Source organism: Triplophysa dalaica, chromosome 16 (assembly GCF_015846415.1).
Source record: "Triplophysa dalaica isolate WHDGS20190420 chromosome 16, ASM1584641v1, whole genome shotgun sequence".
Lineage (NCBI taxonomy): Eukaryota > Metazoa > Chordata > Actinopteri > Cypriniformes > Nemacheilidae > Triplophysa > Triplophysa dalaica.
In genome coordinates this window covers 8,633,635-8,653,761 of record NC_079557.1, presented here as the reverse complement: position 1 = coordinate 8,653,761, position 20,127 = coordinate 8,633,635, and the positions used below count along the sequence as shown (strand labels likewise).

General features: G+C 36.9%; 1 protein-coding gene across 1 annotated transcript in view; it reads right to left on the bottom strand.

Moving 5' to 3' along the window:
- Positions 1–20,127, bottom strand: part of glra4a (glycine receptor, alpha 4a) — a 40,660-nt gene that overhangs the window by 4,025 nt on the left and 16,508 nt on the right. The window contains exons 2-8 of the mRNA XM_056769732.1: positions 14,340–14,473; positions 13,295–13,362; positions 7,882–8,105; positions 6,343–6,425; positions 3,355–3,492; positions 2,857–3,071; positions 1,662–1,811 (exon numbers count right to left, since the gene is read on the bottom strand). Coding sequence (XP_056625710.1) covers positions 1,662–1,811; positions 2,857–3,071; positions 3,355–3,492; positions 6,343–6,425; positions 7,882–8,105; positions 13,295–13,362; positions 14,340–14,473 — 1,012 coding nt within the window. The remainder of the gene's footprint in view (positions 1–1,661; positions 1,812–2,856; positions 3,072–3,354; positions 3,493–6,342; positions 6,426–7,881; positions 8,106–13,294; positions 13,363–14,339; positions 14,474–20,127) is intronic.

Below are 20,127 nucleotides of genomic sequence, written 5' to 3'. Positions count from 1 at the left end.
TTAAGGCAGGATGAAGCTAAGGATTTGTCGTATTGATTAATCCTGGCCAGTAGTTGGTCCATCAGCTTAACAGCTCTCTCAGCCAGTGACCCATGCATCGATACCAGCAGATTGATCATTCAGAACAGAGACTTTCCTGGCGGGAGAGAATGGGATGAAGAGTAATGGTTGCCAAGCTATTTGAGATAGGAGTAGGAGAACTCGCTCATTCTTAAAGATAGTTATTCTCATTTTTCTCTCATTATTGATTCAGATCCAAATAAAACATTTGTAAATCTTTAGGCTTTTTGTGCCTGAACAGTGGAGCATACAGCATTTGTTCTAAAAATGTAGTGTCTCTGACATATAAGTCAACGGTTTAAATCCACACGTTCCGTTATTATTGACTTTACTGTGTTTTCGTTTTGGCTTCTTAAATTAACCTTAATCTATTAGATATCTTTTAAGTAAGATACTTTAGAAATGTGGCTTATATTACACCTGGGGTTGGGTATCGTTTGAATTTGATCAATTCCGATTCTGTTTATCGATTCTGATTCTTATCGATTTTCAAAAGAGCTTTTCATGACCTATCAGCAGATCACAAGTTAACACATGCACAATTCTGTCTGAATGTTTTCACAAAGGAATTGATAAGAGACATTTTTTATTTTAAATGTACGGGCTACAAGAGTCAGATTCCTTACCTTAAAGGGATACATCACCCAAAAATGAAATTTCTGTGGGAGAATGGAAGTCAATGGGGGGCGAGGTCTGCTTGGTTACAAGCGTTCCTCCAAATATGTTTCTCTGTGTTCATCAGATCAAAGACATTTATACAGATTTGGAACAACTCAAAAGTGAGTAAATGATGACAGTATTTTTGGGTGAAGTATCCATCAGGATCTAATTCAGAATTGAAATACACATTTGACCAGTTAAATATAAATGATGTGAAACACATAACTGGTCTTAAATGTCTTTTATAGTTACTACGTAACTACATAAGAGACCGACTTGAGGTCTGTATTTCAAAGCATTCATAAATTATAAGGGTTTAAGTTTGGATTCTGCATTTGGATGTGTACTCTACATTTATTGACAGTTAAGATTAATTTAGCTTAGGTTAATGGAAGATGAATAAAGCATGTTAACAGGTTTGATATTTGGTTTTAATCAGTAATTTCATGGTCTGTCAACTTTTGAGCTATTAAAATGGGCTCAAACAAGCAACTAAAGGGTTAAATAAATGTGGTTGTCGTATTGGATGTACCATGTCACTCTCCAGGATTTAAAGAGATTGCATAAGAAAATCTGTCAACATTTTAGGTGCTCAGTGCGATTTTACTACAAAGCCTTGAGGGATTTCCTCAGCTCTGTGCTTTGAAGGCTCTTTAGAATTTCAGTCCGTTTCTGTGGTCTAGGATCAGGAAGCAGATTGTTGGCCTTTGGAAATTGGCTGTGGCAAAGCTTTACGTGGCAGAAACTGGGCTCAGCAGACAGAACCGTTCACTATAGTAACAGGCAGATCTCATTTCCAGCACATGAGATTTGACAGCCAGCTGTATTGTGTTGGTGTTGTCAGGGTTTGGATGTGTGGCTCAGCTCTTCAATAAAAATTATCTGTAGGTCAATGTGACGGACCTGTATCTAAATGTTAGTCTGTGTGTTGTCACACTTACTATTCTCTGCCTTCGCTGTTTCTTACGCAGCCTGATGAACTCCTTATGTTGCCTTGAGACAAAGTTGACTGCTGCGTACTCCAACAGCGCAGCGAATACGAACAGCAGACAAACGGCCATCCAGATGTCGATGGCTTTCACATAGGACACCTGTGATGCACAAGGTCAAAGCACCATCAATAGTTAATCAATAGGGGGATTGCAGGGAATAGCAAAGTGATGTTGACTTTGGCGGTGATCTTTTCATTAGCTGTTTACAGACACATTCCCACAGAAAACTGCAGAGTTTATTGTCTGTAGTGCCACAGAGGTGTGAGGGGCGTAGAGATGGGCAACAAAAGAGTCGGAGAGGCCTCTGACACATATTGAAAAATGAGGGTTTTTGTGCCGTGAAACTTTTTACTTGAAGATAAATGATATCAATGGCTTTTATATTAGTATATTATTTAGTTCATAGGGACACGTGATCAAAATAATCATAATTATTCGAATAAATATATTTTGGACCTGTTCATAAGCAAGTTCTTATAACCAAGTGAATGTTTTGCTAATTTGCTAATTTGACATTTCCAACATTATAATTATATCAGTTACTGACTTTATTAAGATGAATTTAAATGCATTGCCATTACTAAGACTATTAAAATTAATGTCTTTTTAACCGTATTCTCTAACGGGAACATAAAGGTCCCACAACACATGCTACTGTTGTACTTTATTACCTTTCATGAGTATTCTTCTAATGTTCAAAAAATGTTTCTCATTATCTTAAAATCTTAAACCTGAATAAGATGTATGTTTCAAAGGTTTGAGTTTGAAATTACTTTGTAGATAATGAATAAAAAGCAGCCAGCATAGATTGAAAATTCAATAAAAGCTTCCCAGGTTGAGACCTCAAGAAGCTGGATGATAAAATGCAAGTTTTGCAAATTCTAGTCAAAGGGTGACAAATTTGAAGATGCCAAAATATAACAGAGAGTTACTTTATTTTGGATGTTTATAATCACTACATAATTCTCACTTTTCCATGGTTTCTAAAATTTGGAGAACATAAGGTATAAATGATAAGTAAGTGATCCTAAACTTTTGACTGTTGGTGTATCTCTCTGATTAGTGTAAGTTTCTTTATGGTTTGGTTGTGGAGAGCTGAAATCTTTCTCTGTTGAAAAGAACAGGGTGGTTTTGATAATGTTACCTTGGGTAGAGAAGCTCGTGAGCCAGAGCTCTGGGTGGTCATGGTCAGCACAGTGGTGATACCCAAGCCTACCCGAGCAGGGGCGGCATCCATGTTGATCCAGAAAGACACCCAAGACAGGATGACAATCAGGAGGCTGGGGATGTACATCTGAATGAGATAGTAGCCCATCTGTCTCTCTAAGTGAAACTTCACCTCAATACAGGTAAATTTACCTAGGACAACAAGTTTCATAGTGAGTAAAATTTTACAAGAAAAATCTAAATTGAAGCCCTTCCACTAATTAAAAAACAAATTAATTGAAGCGCAAGGCCCCTAAAATGGTTCATTTCGAGATCATTTACAGAAGTCAATAATAACAGATTCCCGATTCTCCCTCCAAGTTATCCTGTAGGGACAGTCAACATGTTGTAGTTTGATGACATGAGTGATCTGCTGAAGATTATTCAGATATCATCTGGTCTGTGTTAACCTCAATGGCAACTGGGTAAGTTTTACCTGTGTTGTAGTGTTTGGTACAGTAGCCAAGATCGTTTTCCTCCTTTAATAGAAACTGGGGAAGAGTCAAGTCATCTGCGACCTGCACAGGGTTTTCAGAAAGCCACTCGAAGATCAGATCATTCATGGTGTAGCCAACTGTGAAGAGGGAGACAGTATGAGGTGAGAAAGTGTAAATTGCACCTGTCAAGCTTCTCCTCGCATCTTATATTTATTTGCCGTGTTAAAGGTCATCTGCCAAACATCCGACCAAAGTGGCAAAAGGTGTTATTCAAAGTAAACAGGATCATTCTTTCTAAATGGTGAAAATGGTTTGGGGTCTGATTTGGGGTTTGATTATAGTTCTGCAAAGGGCAGCCGTTCCCATACAACCACCAAAAAATCACTTCTTGTATTTATTTCTCTTCATTAATGCCACTTTGCTTCATTCAAATTGTTTCTAACGTGTCTTTCCCTCCGTGGTACCCTGTAAGATTAGGGGCCTATTAAACATGCATGAGGCATGCAATAACAGTGTAGAATACTTGACAAATCTGAATAATATTGATGTCTATCATGCACCCTCAGGGATTTACAAAGGCATCTATTATTCACAATCCTTGCCGTCCCCCTCCGTCTTCAAAACAACAAATGCATGAATGAAGACGGAACCTCCTTGAATGTCTTTGAGAAGTTTGGCGGGGTTCCAAACATCCGTTTTAAGATACTAAGATGTTTTTCTTTCGAAGGTTAGAAACTTGAAATTCCAGCTGTGGCTCTAATGGTCAAATATAATAATTTTAATGGTCACAGCATATATAAGATGAATTTCAGTAAAGTATTAAACGCAATTTAATACACACGTAATTCCTTATTTAACAAGTGGTTTGGTCAAGTTAGTATTGAGGACCTAATATTTAAAAATAAGTAAATAAATGGGAACTAAATAAAGGAACAAATATCTTTTATTAAACAAATACACATTTTTTTCTTCATTTTTGTCTTTTTCCTATAGTGAATATTATTTTATGTTATTTATGTCAATGTAACCCATAAATGTGTCTGCACCCTAATGTTTTGTGAATAATATTTTTATTATTTATCTATTTCTTCATTTGCCATCTCTCTCCTCTTTTTTTACACTGTATTCCTGTTATTGGAAAAAGTAATTGAAAGAGATTTATATCTGGGCTTCTTTATATCTCTTCACTGCTGAAATACTTCTGTTAGAAACGGTGTCCCACACATTAGATTTATCTCCCTGTGATCTCGCTTTAATCTTCCACCTCTTCTAAAACAGCATCATGCTTCTTTACCAGGAGGTGTCCTTTCTAGACAAGGTGATCCCAGCTCAGGGCTGTGTCCTAACACTTGTCAAAACAGTGTTCAGCCGGCCCCTTCAAAGTCCTAAAAAAGATGTTCTTGTCTAATCAAGAATGATTATGCCCTCTATAATGTCCATGTTGGGCGAAAAACCCGTCTTCCTCCTCTCACTCTCTCTCGCTCCGTCTGTCGTTTCCTATTTCTTGGAAGAGGGCAATTTTAACAGCGGCCTTCAGAGGGCTTTTTACATTCATCGAATAAATACAGTGGACGTGCAGAGGACGCAGACGGGACAGTGCTACACAATGTCTGTGTGTCGTCCGTCCCCTAAATCTTTAAGTCGCATGAGTCACTGAATGGAAAATGAATAAACTTCAGGTTCTGTCTGAGGTCGCTACACTTTAATCAGGATTCGGATCCAATAATCCTACAGACTTCAGGCTAAGTAGAACCCGCAGTTCATTTTTGCATTACATGAATGTCTTTGGGTTTACTCTGGGTTGGAGAGGGGAATTCTTTCGTCTAAAGGAGGTGGAATTAAAAGGCCCTCGGGTAGCTAAGGTGGGTCACATAATAAAAGGAACACAAAATGAAAGTTTCATTATTGATATCCTTTAAATTGGTTTCAGGAGTTAAGATGCTATCTGTTGTGAGGGTACTGGGGGGTGGTGAATAGTCCATTTCTTTTCCTCCCGATTCCTTTTACCAAGGTAATAAGAAAGGACACTCATACACAATTTTAAGCAGAGGATGCTGTATCGCTGATATTTCTTAACAGATTGTTCATGTTCAGTGAGACAGAGAAAACGGTTTTAAATCATTCCCTTTTTTTCTTGTTTGTTTAATAAACCAATGCTCAGGCATACTAGGGTTCATTTAAAGTAGAAATAAAAGCATTGACATACAAACATTAGTTCATATTACAATTTAAAGGCCCCCAAATGTAGCCCTCTTACAACATGTAATATAAATCTTTGGAGTACACAGAATGTGTCTATGAAGTTTCAGCTCAAAAGACACCCCTGATCTTGTATTATACTGTGCCCTACATTTCCATTTTTGCCTGTGAGAAGGGTGTCTCGGCCCCCTTTCCACCAGAAAGATCAGGCCTATTTGAGCCGGTGCTTCCAATAACAAAACTGTAGAGAATGGTCATGAAGCGAATGAGAAACACTGTCTCATCTTTAGAAACCAAACACATTATTTTGTATAAGTGAGAGTACATAACACAAACGCGTCATTTGTTTAAAAACTGAGGACGCTGTTTGGTTCTGTACACACACTCCTGACACACAGATGTATTAAAACAACATTTTAAAGTGCAGTTGCTGGATAAGGGGGGCTTTAATATTTCTTCTACTTTGTAATTAACTTTTGGAAAAATGCCATTACAAGTTCACTTTTTTACAGTATATGAAAATATTACAATAGACAACAATAGAATGAATCAACACAATCTCATGACAATAAGATATGATAACTATTTTACAATGGGGTTCGTACAATCTCATTCGTACATTTTAGTACGATTTGCTATTGCGCCAGTTAGGTTAGGGACGGGATTCAGAATTGCATTTTTCTGGTAATCGTATGTTTTTGTACGATTCACAATGAACACAGGACAAAACACAACATAGTGTAAAAGGTGAAAGAGGGAATGGGACAGGTAAAGAATAGAGTACTTACAGCTTTCAAGCTGCATGGTGCAGGTCTGAGTGTCCATTGGGAAATTCTTTAAATCCATTGGACAGGATAAGATGAGTGTTAGCCTGACAGAACAGAGAGAAGCAGGAAGTAGAAAACGGAAGAAAATAGGTGTTAAATAAATAAAGGTAGAAAAAGTTTTCTTGAAAGACCAGGGCAGAGAAACAGATGGTATGGCACAGGGCAGAAATATAATTTAAGAAAACACAGATTTTGTTAAAGCTCATGTTCTGTATATCTGTTCACCTCCTTCCTTTACTTTGTTTTTATCCGCAAAGTGATGGTTAGTTTCTGTGAGTTGTGGTCATGTGACTTCTAAGTAATAGGGAAGTAATTGCTTGACAATTCTTTCCTTAGCACTTATTTATGGTGCTGCTGACGCATTAAGGTTTCACCCGTGTGGAAGGAACGCTACTATTAGAAAGTTTGGGATAGAGGAGGCAGTGTCATTACCTGCTGTAATGTGGCGACTGCAGGAAAGACAAGAGCCACCAGTGTTTTTGAAGAGCCCATTTATTTTGCACTGTGATAACCCTAAATTCAAACCCCAGAATATCTGTATTTACATACTCTGATGGATAGACCTTTTAGGCTTTCCAACACATGCAGTTTTTTCATGGTGCTCACAGAGAGACCCAGAACTAATGGTTTGCAGTCGAATCCATAGAATCAGCTTATTAACATAAGCATTTAGCTGGCTTTTTGTTATTGTGTTTTTTAATATTTTCTTTAGGGATTAAGCATGGATACGGCAATTTGTAAATCACTTTGGATTGACAGAGATTCATTTTTTGGATTCTTTTTTAACAGAGACAAATGACAAATTGTTTGTGGGAGTTCAATAAGACCATTAAAGGTGAAATGTATAATTTTTCAGTTTTAAAACACAGTGGCACTTTGTAAAATTGTTGAGGATTGTTTGATACATTATTTTTGCCTTACATTTGGTGACGCTAGTGACAAAAATATTACACACTTCACCTTTAAACTGTAAAACCTTTTTATCCAGCTAGTTTGTTTCTGTTTTTCTGGGCCACATGACATCTCTCGTCTTGTGGATCGGGCAAACTCTATTGTGATGATTGTGATATTGTGCCGGTCGTATTTGGCTCAATCCATGTTCTTCGATATTTGGGCCAATATATTTGGTACAAAAAAGACTGGAGGGTTTATGAGATCCACATTTCTAACCTTAACCCTACGTCAAACCTTAGTTGAGTTGCATCTTGCTCAGTATGTGAATGGTTGACATATTATATTACATACATTATTTTTTAACCATTTTTTGTTATGATCAAGCCAGGCGATGAATGGTCTTTTTTCACCTTATGAATATGTTCTTGTAAATTCCTATCTTGTTATTTTAGAGGGATAGTTAACCCTGATCATTATCTCATTCTCATGTCATCCAATTGTGTTCCACAGAAGAAAGAATCATACTGGCTTTAAACAACATGACAGAATAGGCCTCATTTATTTTTAAGTGATCTATCTTTCCAAATCAAAAGAGAGTCTGTTTACCTAATGCTATATAGAACGTTGCCATCCTGAAAGATCCTCAGCAGCTTGTTGTCTGTTGTGACTTCGTGAAAGTTTGCACCTTTCTCATTAGCAAAGAACAGGTCAGGTTTCCATATGGAGTCCAACATAGAAGGGTCCAGATCTAGAGATGCATCTGGATATTCACTGTAGGCCAATCGAGGATCATTCCATTGTTGCCGTAGAAACACATTCAGCCTGTAGTCCTGTAGAGGGAATGATGAAATGTATCTGGTCCTCAGGTTTAACGGTTTCATTTCTTAAATTGTTAATTATTAACACACATTTTGTCCTAATGCATTTTTTTATTGCAAACCAAACACGGTCTTATGTTGTTTCAGATATGGCCTTGACAGGGTAAATACGTAACTTGTTCTCTGACAGTACTTTCTGTTGTAAGTCCTCAGTTTCTACCTAACCTAACCTAAGGTTAACAGACTAACAGACGGTTAACAATGGCAATTCGTAAAAGTCAACTGGAAGATTCTGCTGAAAGAGACACTTAGTGCTAAGCGCAGGCTTTAGAGGATGCTTATATCGCCCTCTCGTCTCTTTCCTGAAGATCCTGCTCGTTCGCTCGATTTTTCATTTTAATTGCATAGTGGACAGCTCATTATCAGCAAATCAGCTGACCCACTGGACTCTTAACTCATAAGTGATGTGCTCTATGAGAAATTGGGCAAGCGATTAAAACTCACTCAGCAGAAATATAGTTTTAACAAAAGCCCTGCTTCCTCAAGTGCACGGCGAGAAAGAGGGAATGTCCTTTGATTCTTAGGTCAAGACCTGAGTTGCACGAAAGAACATTTACATTTAGTCATTTAGCAGACGCTTTTATCCAAAGCGACTTTCAATAGGTTGAACAAAAGAAGCTATTGGAACAACATAAGGACAACAAAAATATAAGTGCAGTAAAACTTGTCTCCTAAAGCCTACCACACTATACAAAGCTAAGTCTTTTTTTAAGGATAGAAAGAGTATAGAAGAAATAGAAGTCAGGTCAGATGCTGGCGGAAGAGATGTGTTGTCAGCCGATTCTTAAAGATGGCGACAGAATCTGCTAGTATTGTAGCAGCGGGCAGATCATTCCACAAATGTGGAACAGATCCAGAGAAGATACGTAAGAGTGATTTTTTCCCTTTTTGGTTTGTTCATTTGCAGAGCGTAGGGATCAGTCGGATACAAAAGTCTGTAATTGTGAGTGAAGATATGGGGGGCGGAACCAGTGGTGGTCTGTAGGCCAAGAGCAGAGCTTTGAATGTGATGCGATCGACTATAGGGAGCCAAAGTAACTTAATGAAGAGAGGAGTGAATTGTGCTCACAAACGACAGGAAAGGTATAATTTTCCTAACGTTCAAGTCCACTGTTGTCAAGTCCAAGATCAGGACTTGTCGAGACCGAGTCAAAACCGAGTGCAAAGAGGTTCGAGTCCAAGTCAAGTCCAAATCCAAAGAACTTTGAGTCCAAGTCAAGGCCGAGTCCAATTGAGATAGACAGAGACAGAAAAAAAGGCATGACTACAAGACCACATACTTAACTAATTAGATTTGTGTGAGAAAGCATATCTTTTATTTTAGGACAATATTTTTCATCATTGTTTGTAATGATCAAAAATATTTATTTTATTTTATTTTACATTAATTTACCTTAATTTTATTTACTTTAGGTATAGCACCAAAGTCACAAAGCCGGGGTGTAACTTCACATTTTTTGTATCGAAGTGTAACAATCTCGCAATAGAAAATGTAACAAATAACCAGTAAACCCTTGAATATATTCCCATTCTTGAATTTATGAATTAGTGTCCCCCAAAGTAAACAACCCCCCCACCCAATACTTTTTTAAGGAACTTTTTAACACTCTATGTGTGTGTGTGTGCGCGCGTCTTCCCGTGCTCGTGCGTGTTTGATAGAGGAGCTGCCAGAAAGAGACCCCACTGCTCGTTTATAAGCACGTTTTGGTGCCCATCCTTAAATAACATGTTCATATCCCAATGACAATAAAAATATGATCAATCTTATCTTCAAGCCCTACTTTCTAAACTTTTAAAAATAATCACATGCAATGCTATCTCTGAAACATGGCATCAACGTACCTCTCTTTATGATGCCTTTTCAGGTGTTGGATTGCAGGAAATTGGAAGTTGTCCCACAAGTTTCGGAGAAAGTTTTTTTATTGCAAAAAGTTTCCTTTCAAGCGCACTGTCGATAAATTCTTTATGGTTTGTTAAACCAAATTTTATTATGCCGCTGTTCGCTGACATCGTGCCTGATGAATGATTGATGCTGTTCAGTTCGCGCCGCGGACGAATCGTTCATTTGAACCGGTTCTTTCTTTTAAATGAACCGGACCAACCAGTTCACCTGAATTGTTCGCGTTAAGCGTCTCCCGTAAACACTTAATATTACCCACAGACAGGGATGGGCAGTATTTCAAATACATGTATTTAAAATACGTATTTGAAATACAAAATAGTATTTTGTATTTTAAAGCCTTTGGAAAAATCTAATGTAATTTGTATTTAAATACATATAAGATGAGTATTTTTGTATTTTCAAAATACTCAAAATACTTTGAGCCAGTCAACCTTTTTATCAGGGTGTTTTCGTGCATCAACCAACATAATTCAGGCCAGACACGCCCTTCCCCCAACATTCATGCACGTGAGCTTCAGCTGTAGCTACAACCCATTGGATCTGCGACTTTTCTGGAATAATGTGAGGATTTCATGGTCAATTTTATTTGTGTTTAAAATATTAACGTTACTGCGTGATAGGTATGGATGATGTCATGAAAACATCGACATGTCGTAGATTCGTAGCGATTATATAAATTGATTGAACTTTTTTTAAATAGTTTATAGAGCTATTGGGGTAAGTAAATATATATGTGCACCTTTTAGTGGGCAGGAATAATTGGAACATGAGAGTGGAAAAAGAAACAAGTGTGAATGAGTAATTGTGATTTGTTATTATAACTGCCGCGAAAGGAAATTCAAATTCTCACTTTGCACGTTGGCAGGCTGTTTTTTTTGTGCACGCTCTCTGAGACGGAGCGTCACGTGTGACGCAGTAAGCGTTGGAATAAGCGCACAGTTGCCGCTTTCTCTTGTTGCATTGCGCAGTTGAAGCCTTGTTTATACTTTACAATTCGCATAGATACGCCGCGAAACTGTTTACTGCGCGCACTCCTCATTAAACCGACGAGGCTTTTATGCTTGACGTGCTCTCCTATGGAAGCAAATAAGAGACATAATGTTTTGAAATTTAACAGCCTATGAATACTTGATTTTGAATTATTTTACTTTGGAAACCATGTATCTGAATTTACTTGTTTCGAATTTACCTCTATGAAATTTAAATATGAAAATTCTTGATTTCCAATTTAAAAACCTGAATTTAATGCTCACAAATTCAGATACAAAAAAAATCAACTTACAGAATTTCAGATAAAATACATTCAGATTGATCAAATTTGATTGCTCTTATTCAGATCTCAAATTTCAAGTTAATACTTTTCAAAGAAAACATATGTCTAATTCGACTGCTCAAATTCAGATCGAAAAATTCAAGTTAAATATTCACATGGTAACATCCGGGCTACCCAGGATAGGAAAAACAGTTGAGCCCAGAGCCCCTCTGCAATTGAACCGAACCATTGAACCAAACCATTGAACCGAACTAATGAACCGAACCAATGAACCGAACCAATTAACCGAACCAATGAACCGAACCAATGAACCGAACCGACGTCGGTCAAAAAATAATAATAATATAGTTCCAAAAAATAATTAGCAACAACATACTTTTGTTCTGTAGAGTATGATTGCACATAAACAGCAAACTTACCGGAGCGCCTTCGTTTTCCCTAGAAGTCATCTTCTTAACAGGTTTAATATCCGTGCCTTGGCCTCTTCTTGGATCATGACAGACAGTCAGGTTGTCGTGCTCTGATAGGCCGCCCGACGTCGGTTCAATGGTTCGGTTCAATGGTTCGGTTCAATTGAAATTGAAACTTGAAATTTGAGATCTGAATAAGAGCAATCAAATTTGATCAATCTGAATGTATTTTATCTGAAATTCTGTAAGTTGATTTTTTTTGTATCTGAATTTGTGAGCATTAAATTCAGGTTTTTAAATTGGAAATCAAGAATTTTCATATTTAAATTTCATAGAGGTAAATTCGAAACAAATAAATTCAGATACATGGTTTCCAAAGTAAAATAATTCAAAATCAAGTATTCATAGGCTGTTAAATTTCAAAACATTATGTCCCTTATTTGCTTCCATACTCTCCGTTGTATAAATCTGTGAAACGACAGGGGGCGACACTGATAAATTGGTCTCCAAATCATCAAAAAGTAGCGATGAGAGGAAGTCATTTGTTCGCCGAATAATTTGTGAAACACTCCTCTCGTGATTAATGGATTTCTTCACATATAAATTGATTAGGTTTTGGGTCATTTTTTGGTCATTATGTGAAAAAGGTTTTGAGTACACTTCTTAAACCCTCAGTAAAACCCAGTTAACTTCAAATTGTGACATTATAACAAAAACATATCAATATATGATATCATTAAACACACTAAATTGAAAAATACTGTCTTATACATTTTTAAATGCATTATTTTCTTTTAATTAACGATTGTATTTAACAAAATAATCTCCATCAGTTTAGTGTATTGATTGTGTGCATCTGTGATGACACTGATGAATGATACACCACACAAATCTTTAGCTTTTAGTAGAAAAAAAACAACCTTTGGGTGAATAATGACAAATTCTAATTTTAATTATTTTAGACAAACTTTCTATTTTTGTTACTGAGTTCGAAGTTATGATTGTGATGAAACATAATAAAATAAAAAAAATTATAAAGTTTCTTTTTTTGTAGTTATGTATTTCCTACCGGGCAGGGGAAGGGAAGCGGTAAATAAAATGAAAACGAAAGTTTCTTGGCAGTTAAACACATCATGCTTTTTGGCATTTAGAATAGGCCCAGATAGATTTCAGCCTAATAGGGGTACCTGCACTGAATCACCATTTCACATGTATTTTGTGTATTTTCTAAATACAAAATACTGTATTTGTATTTAAATACAGTATTTTGTATTTGTATTTAAATACACTTTTCCACACAGTATTTTGTATTTGTATTTTAAATACATTTACATGTATTTATGCCCATCCCTGCCCACAGATTATTTCAGTTCTTCATTTTCTGGCGTGCATGACAGTCTTGCGGACTTCAACCAATATACTGGAGTTATTTCGTAACACCAACTGCACACACTGAACTGAACTGCTGTGTGAAACGAGAGCTTACCACCGTCATTTGTAATATTGAACTTTTAAAACAAAAACAAAAGATAAAAAAATATGCAGTTTTACGTACCATGGTTGTTTCTGTAATAGACCCAAAACTGTTGATGAAAATGTTGCAGGTGACATTTACAGGTGGTCCTGTTGAAATAGAAAAGAGTTTCTTACTTTACACACCCCCTGTAGTGTCTTGAGAAGATTGGAGAATAAATAACAAATAGATAACCCATGTGGCACTTAAAGTACACAAAAGTATTTTGAGGAACAGTGTTAACCGAAAAATGGCTGTACCCATTAACATGCATTGGTTTTGTGTCCACACAATTTAAATGAAGGGGTACCACTGTTATTCGGTTACCGACATTCTTCAAAATATCTTCTTGGAAAGGTCGCACAGGCTTAAAATGAGTGATGTAATGACAGCATTTTTCTTTTTTCCGTGAACTATCCTTTTTATGAGAACATTTATGAGAACTGATTCTTGCTCTAGTGAGGTTCATATGGAGGCAGCATTTTTAGGTTTTGCAAAGACATCAAGACTCAATTTGACTGACTTCAAAGAAATCATTGTCTTATGTAAGTATTGTTTGCTGTAAATGAAATCCCTTAATGCATTGTGATGAGCTCAATAAAAAAGTAAAGCGATGGACAGAAATGTCCAACCCTAAATAATAAGTTCATTAAAACTAAAAAAATATTTGATTCAACCTCAACTATTGATGAAAATTGTAGCATAATTAAAAACGAATCTATATTTTTATGGATAAAAGATTAGTACGCCATTAACTTTGGAGAATGCTAATGTCAACCTCTATTACAGTTAACTGTGAGTGGAAGCGCCCATGCAAAGAGCTATTTGTGGCAGGGGGAGTTGCCGCTGTAGAGCATTGCAAATTGTTCGCTTGTGAGTTTTCATGATAATTGGAATTTATGGAATTGTTATTGCTAATGTAGGCAGCGAGGCGGCTCTCTAAGTTTTGTTATGCAGTCAGGGTTCCCACTACTAGTCTCGTTATGTTCCCTGAAGTTCCCAGGAGCCACAACTGTCAAGCCAGAGCCACAATGAGTTATATACCATACATCCTAATCTAAAAATGTTTGTCTACATTGTGTCACACCTTTGAAGTTAGGTCTGATGCGTGCGTCATAGCCGGAGGTTCTTCCCATCAGCTTGTCCAGAAAGTCGGATGGAGACATAGGCTTTTGGGCTGGCCTGCCGGATGACTTTATCTCCTCTTTACAGGAGCCCAGTCTTCCAGAGATTGTGAAAGAGAATACAAAAGACAAAGAGAAAACAAGCAATAGACACAGTCAGCGATAACTGCAGTGAAAAGTGCCATGAACGGTTTAAATGTCTTTTCTGTAACAAGCTGTCAAAATACTTTCTTTACACCAGATAGTCCAAAACAGAGACGTAGTGCTTTAAACATACATTTTTCATGTTGCATTCTCTTTACAAAACCTTTTTGTAGTCATTATGGGGGAAAAAGAGTGAACCTCTAAATCCATAGGCAGAGACAGGTATTGTGTCTGACAGATTGATGGCTCAATTTGAATGCTGTGTATGTCACATGGAATGACTTTGATTCCGGTTCCAGTGGGGATGGATGAGTCTGTACCTGACAGCCCTGCCAGGCAAGAGCAAGTGATGCCAGAACCTGGAGCCCTGGATTCAGCTGGGCTTTTTCTTTCATTCTACTTCAGAGGAACTGATTTTTCTTCATGCTTTTTTTAGCAGATCAGTCATGACCCCAGTCCACCCCTGAAGTATATAGAGCCAACACTCTGTTTCTCTCTCTGAATATAGAGTCAGCATTTAAGACACTGCCAGCATACTCCTTAACTGAAGACTATTTCAACAAGGAACTTAATTATGCATTTTACGATTTTGGAAGAATTTTAAAGCAGTTCGGCATGTTTCGTTTGAAGAGAAGACCATCCCACAATGCACGGCAATAGGTTCAGTGAGGAAAATCTTATTTTTTATAAATATTTATGATTATAAATATTTGCATGCATTTTAATGCTTATTGCACCTAAGAAATTAGCTTATGTAGTGTGTTTCAGACAAGGAGGTCTTACCCAAAAACGAAAATTCTGTCATCATTTACTCACTATCATGTCATTTCAGACCAATATGACTTGCTAAACTAATGTAAATGTTGGCGCTACTACACAACTGAAAGTACACTAAAAAGGCAAAGAGAACAGTAAAAGATGAAAACGGCACATGTGGTGTAGCCTTATCGTCTCTGGGTTCAACTATGTATTATGCATTGCTCAGAATGAGCGCTTCATTCAGTCAAAGATCATAGAAGACATTGTCATGAAAATGATCGGCATAACGGCTAAACGGTAAATAAACATCACATACACCTTGAGCTACATGACAGAGAAAATGGAAAGTGGAAAGTTTTAATTAGAATGAGATTGCATAGCTAGAGTTAAGGAAGTGTGTGTGTTAACTTCTGATCTGCTGCTATATAATTTAAAGTCGTTTGGAAAATGAATTATGTTTTTACTGTAGTTACTATAGTTGAAGTATTCCTGCTGAAATAAAAAGAATAGAACCCTGCCCAAAATACAACAGAAAAGTAATAGTTATAATGGGAATTGTGTTGTATGAATACTGTTGTCTATACAGTACTCGTATGTGATGGATTCTATTGGTGTGATGGTAAGTCCTATTGGAATAAACCCCAAAACACACTACAAAGAGGAATTTAATAGTCTGATTCACAAATCCATTGTTTTTTTTCAGCAGGGATGGTATTTGCAGTAAAACCATAGCATCAAAAAATGAACCATTTTCTCTATGTTGTAACCATACTCCAATTAAGCAATTTTTAGTAAAACCACAGTAACAAAATATGTATCATAGTTTCATTATAGTAGCTATAGTTTACGTTTGTAGTTAAACTATGATAATACAAATGGTAATAAATCCAACAAACACATGGCCTCTACATTTTACGACAAGAACCTTACTACTTACTGTTAAATTGCTGCTATAACTAGTAAAGGGAATATCCAAAAAACAAAATAAATAATACATAAAGGTCTAGCGGGCTAATCAGGATAATTAGGCCAAATGACTATACAGGATTTTATCTACACTAAACATATACATGCTTAACACATAACGCTCTTAAAGGAGTAGCTCCCTTCAAAATGTGCCCCCATTAACTTTCAATAGTAGGAATAAAAAATGCTATGAAAGTCAATGCGGGCCAGTTTTTAAGTGAACTGCTGCTTTAATCTCACTGATAATGTGACCTTCTCGGTGTATTATATAGGTTACTTCAGAGGCATAAGATATACAACTATAAAACAATGCACCATTGAAAACACCATACTTTTGAAAGAACATATACTTCTGTACTTTAATAATCTATCTTTACAACATTTACTTGTAGTAATATTTGATTAGTTTATCTGTACTTTCACTCAAGTATGGAAGTTGTGTAGTTGTCCGCCTCTGGTCATTTATAATGTTTCATAATGGTACAGTAGGCAGCTCACTGTAGGTGTTGAAACATAACTTGTGTGTCAACATAACTGTCTTATAAATGGGACTTTCTCAATGCTTCACCACAAAAATACTCTCTTTTTACTCAATTTTAAGGTTTTGGGATTCTGGAGTGAATTTCAGCGGAGGCTCCCAGGTGAATCTCAGATCCCATGGTGTGTGGAAAAAATATGCGAGCGGGATGTCTGTTCTCTTCAAAAGCCCTGAAAGATATGAATCTCTCTCGGAGCGAGATAAAGCCTGATATGGGTTTATAATATACATTTGCCACACAGGCTGTAGGGCTGTTTCATCATCCAGTTGAATCCAGTTGAAGTTTAAAAGAGCTTGTTTATCTTCCAAAGTAGAGAAAGGGCTGCTAAACGAATCACTCCCAATTATTCTTGCTGTCAAACAGCCTTAGAAAATTTTGTTTTTGTTTGCATTCTCCCTTCAATTTTCTGCATGTTTTGTTATGATGCCACGCTAGAGCAGAGCATCAATTTTTAAAGAGGCGCAGGAGAGTGGAGGCAGAGATGGAGTTCGTTTCTTAACCTTGAGTCACGTTTGCGTCCGACTAACATCAGCATCAGATTGTATTTACAAACCTCTGAGCTCCTGCGCAAGCTGTGCTGAGTTAATATTGAAGTCTGTCTGAACTAGAGAATCTACGTTCCATTGAGCTCTCTGCAGTGATTATTACACGTTGCCTCTCCTTTTGCTCACGCTTTCCTTCAGCAGGAGAGAAACCACAAGATACCAAGCTTTCCACCCTTTCCTTCTCTTTAAATTCTCTGTACTACTTTCACTGACCACAATACTCAATGTTCTCGCTAACACCACAGTGTATTGTCGAAAGTCTGTTTATAGTCTAATCCCCTGTAATGTTGTTTATATAATGTGTGGCTCAGACACACAAAAGACAGGCATGGCAAAGGTCCACTGGTTGTGTTTGGGTTAATCCATGATATCTGTGGATGTGTTGCATTCAGCTTCACTTCAAATATCACAGAGAGATTACACAGTCACATGTTCCACACCAACTCTCAGGTGAGTGATAAAACTGGATTCGGTCTACTCTTTGTGCAGTAGATATTTTCTCCAGCTGAAAACATCATTGGTTCTAATTGTATGAAATGTTTAGAGTCCAGATCTTTTCTTGGAAATATATGGGTCTAATGTATATAAAAGCAAAGTATGGCACACATATAAAAAGTGTTTAACATATCTTTGTTGTGCTTTCGAAACCTTGGATGTCCAAAACAGCAGTGATGTGTTAAATGTTATGTATTACATTTAAGGAATCAACCTCAGTCTTATGAAGTTGTTGCAAATAGTGGAATGTGAAATAATTGAGTTTTTTCCACATAATGATTTTTCTATTGATTCATATTTCAATTTAAGTTGTAACCCCGTTGATTAAACCCGAGAAACATTTTTTAGCAGCATTTATTTGATCAGATTTTGTCATGCCTATTCTAGCAGCTTAGAAAAAGGCTACAGCTGGTGAAGTATATTCAAAGAAATATGGCTATGAAAGCTATCTCTTTAGTCCGTATGAAATATTGACACCTGAATACAGATAATGCAGTTTCCTAGTAGTTTATTTTGGGGAATTTGTGTCAGGAAAGAGCCTAGCACAGCACAGCTAGCTAAGGGAACAAAGTTTTGCAAGTGGATGTGAACGGTCCAATAAATCTATCAGACGTCAACAGAAGAGTTCAAATGGGCGAAGAAAGGAATTAATCAAAAGCATTAAAAAGATGAAATCAGCAGTCACATGCGATTACATACCATCTCTTAATTAAGCACTCTGTCAACAGTTCAATATAAAAGTCATTAATAAGCTTCTTTCATTGACCTGCTGCCCTGAGAAGCCGTAATGATCTGAGATTTCACTGCATTGATTGTAGAGATGAGAGACTGTGTGTTACTTTCTGCTTTGTATTTCCTGTCATGATTATGTGGAAAGATTCATGACTGGATTTTACCCCCCGTGAGTTCTTAGTCATTGGAAATGGTCTCAGATGTTGAATACATCAGCATAATGTATCATAGCATGCTTAATTTTTCAACGGCAATGCAGAAAACTTCATAGGGGGTACAATTACAGATTAGAATAAAATACGCTGAACACTTTAAAAATTTGTGTTGAAAAGACTAGCTATGAACGCTTACATTTTTGTGCTGGATTTTGCTGTTTAGGTGCTGGTTTAATACATGAACTAGCATATTGTTCTAATTCACCAGCAAATAATCCAGCATTTTTTTATTTCAATAATGAATACTTTCATCTTAATTTGTAACAATACTCTGTAATATTATATCTTTAGCACAATTAGCTTGATATCATCTAATAAAAACCATCCCTAGTTTGATTACGGAAACCAGTATCAGATACCAGAAATGCTGGTCCTTTTGGATCTAAACTGCTTTTATGCTTGACCATCAATAAGATGGTGACTTTATCTTTTTGTCCTAAGCCTCAGGAGATCCCGCCTTCTGCATCAGCCATCATGAATTTATAATGACTTGTCTTTATCATTGCTTATTCATAGATGCAGTCCCGTAAAACAGAACTTTACCTTTAGTGCAATCTAATCCCATAACTGTGTAAACACAAGAGCTACTCATCAAAGTATGTTTTCCTAAAGTGTGGTAATGCCGGGATACAGTAAGAATGATTCGCTAGGGGATTCCCAAGACAGCAGCTGATGAACAAAGTTACAGTGTGCTAGAGATAAAATCACGTACCAGAAATTTCATGATGTTTCCATCAGACTGGCAGTAAACAGCAGAAATAATTGCATGTGAAGAGAAATAGTAATTTGCTAAAGTTGGTGTGCAATTTTTGGTTCTCATCTGACAGGAGCTATTCCTGTCGCTATGATCATGGGGCATTGAGGTTACTCGTAATGGGTCCACATGACGCTTAACAGGGATAAGAAGCCTGTAAAATCAAAGTATGGGCTCCTTCGAAATCATTGAGATGCAAGTAGGGGACTTTTAATGAGCCTGACCTTTCAGGGCCTGATACGGACGTCTGATCCCCGAGTCCCTGCCTGAGGAATGACAAGAATATTTAACGCTCCATCCTTGCCTGATGCTGGTTGAAATATTTTCTCTTGTTTTATCAGAAACCTGCGATTAATCAATGTGTTGACATGGTCGCGGTCACGTACACCCACAGACACACAGACAGAAGTGCACATACATCATATCATCTGTGAGAATCTGTTGAAAAAGCTAAGAAAAGCTCTGAAATGTTACTTAATCTTTCTCTGAGAAAATTTTTATCTTTTCCAGTTATTTTGATAATCATAGGAAATATGTTGACAAATCACTCCTGCTTATTCTAATATACTGCAAAAAGAGACCTGTCACAAGGACACAATGCA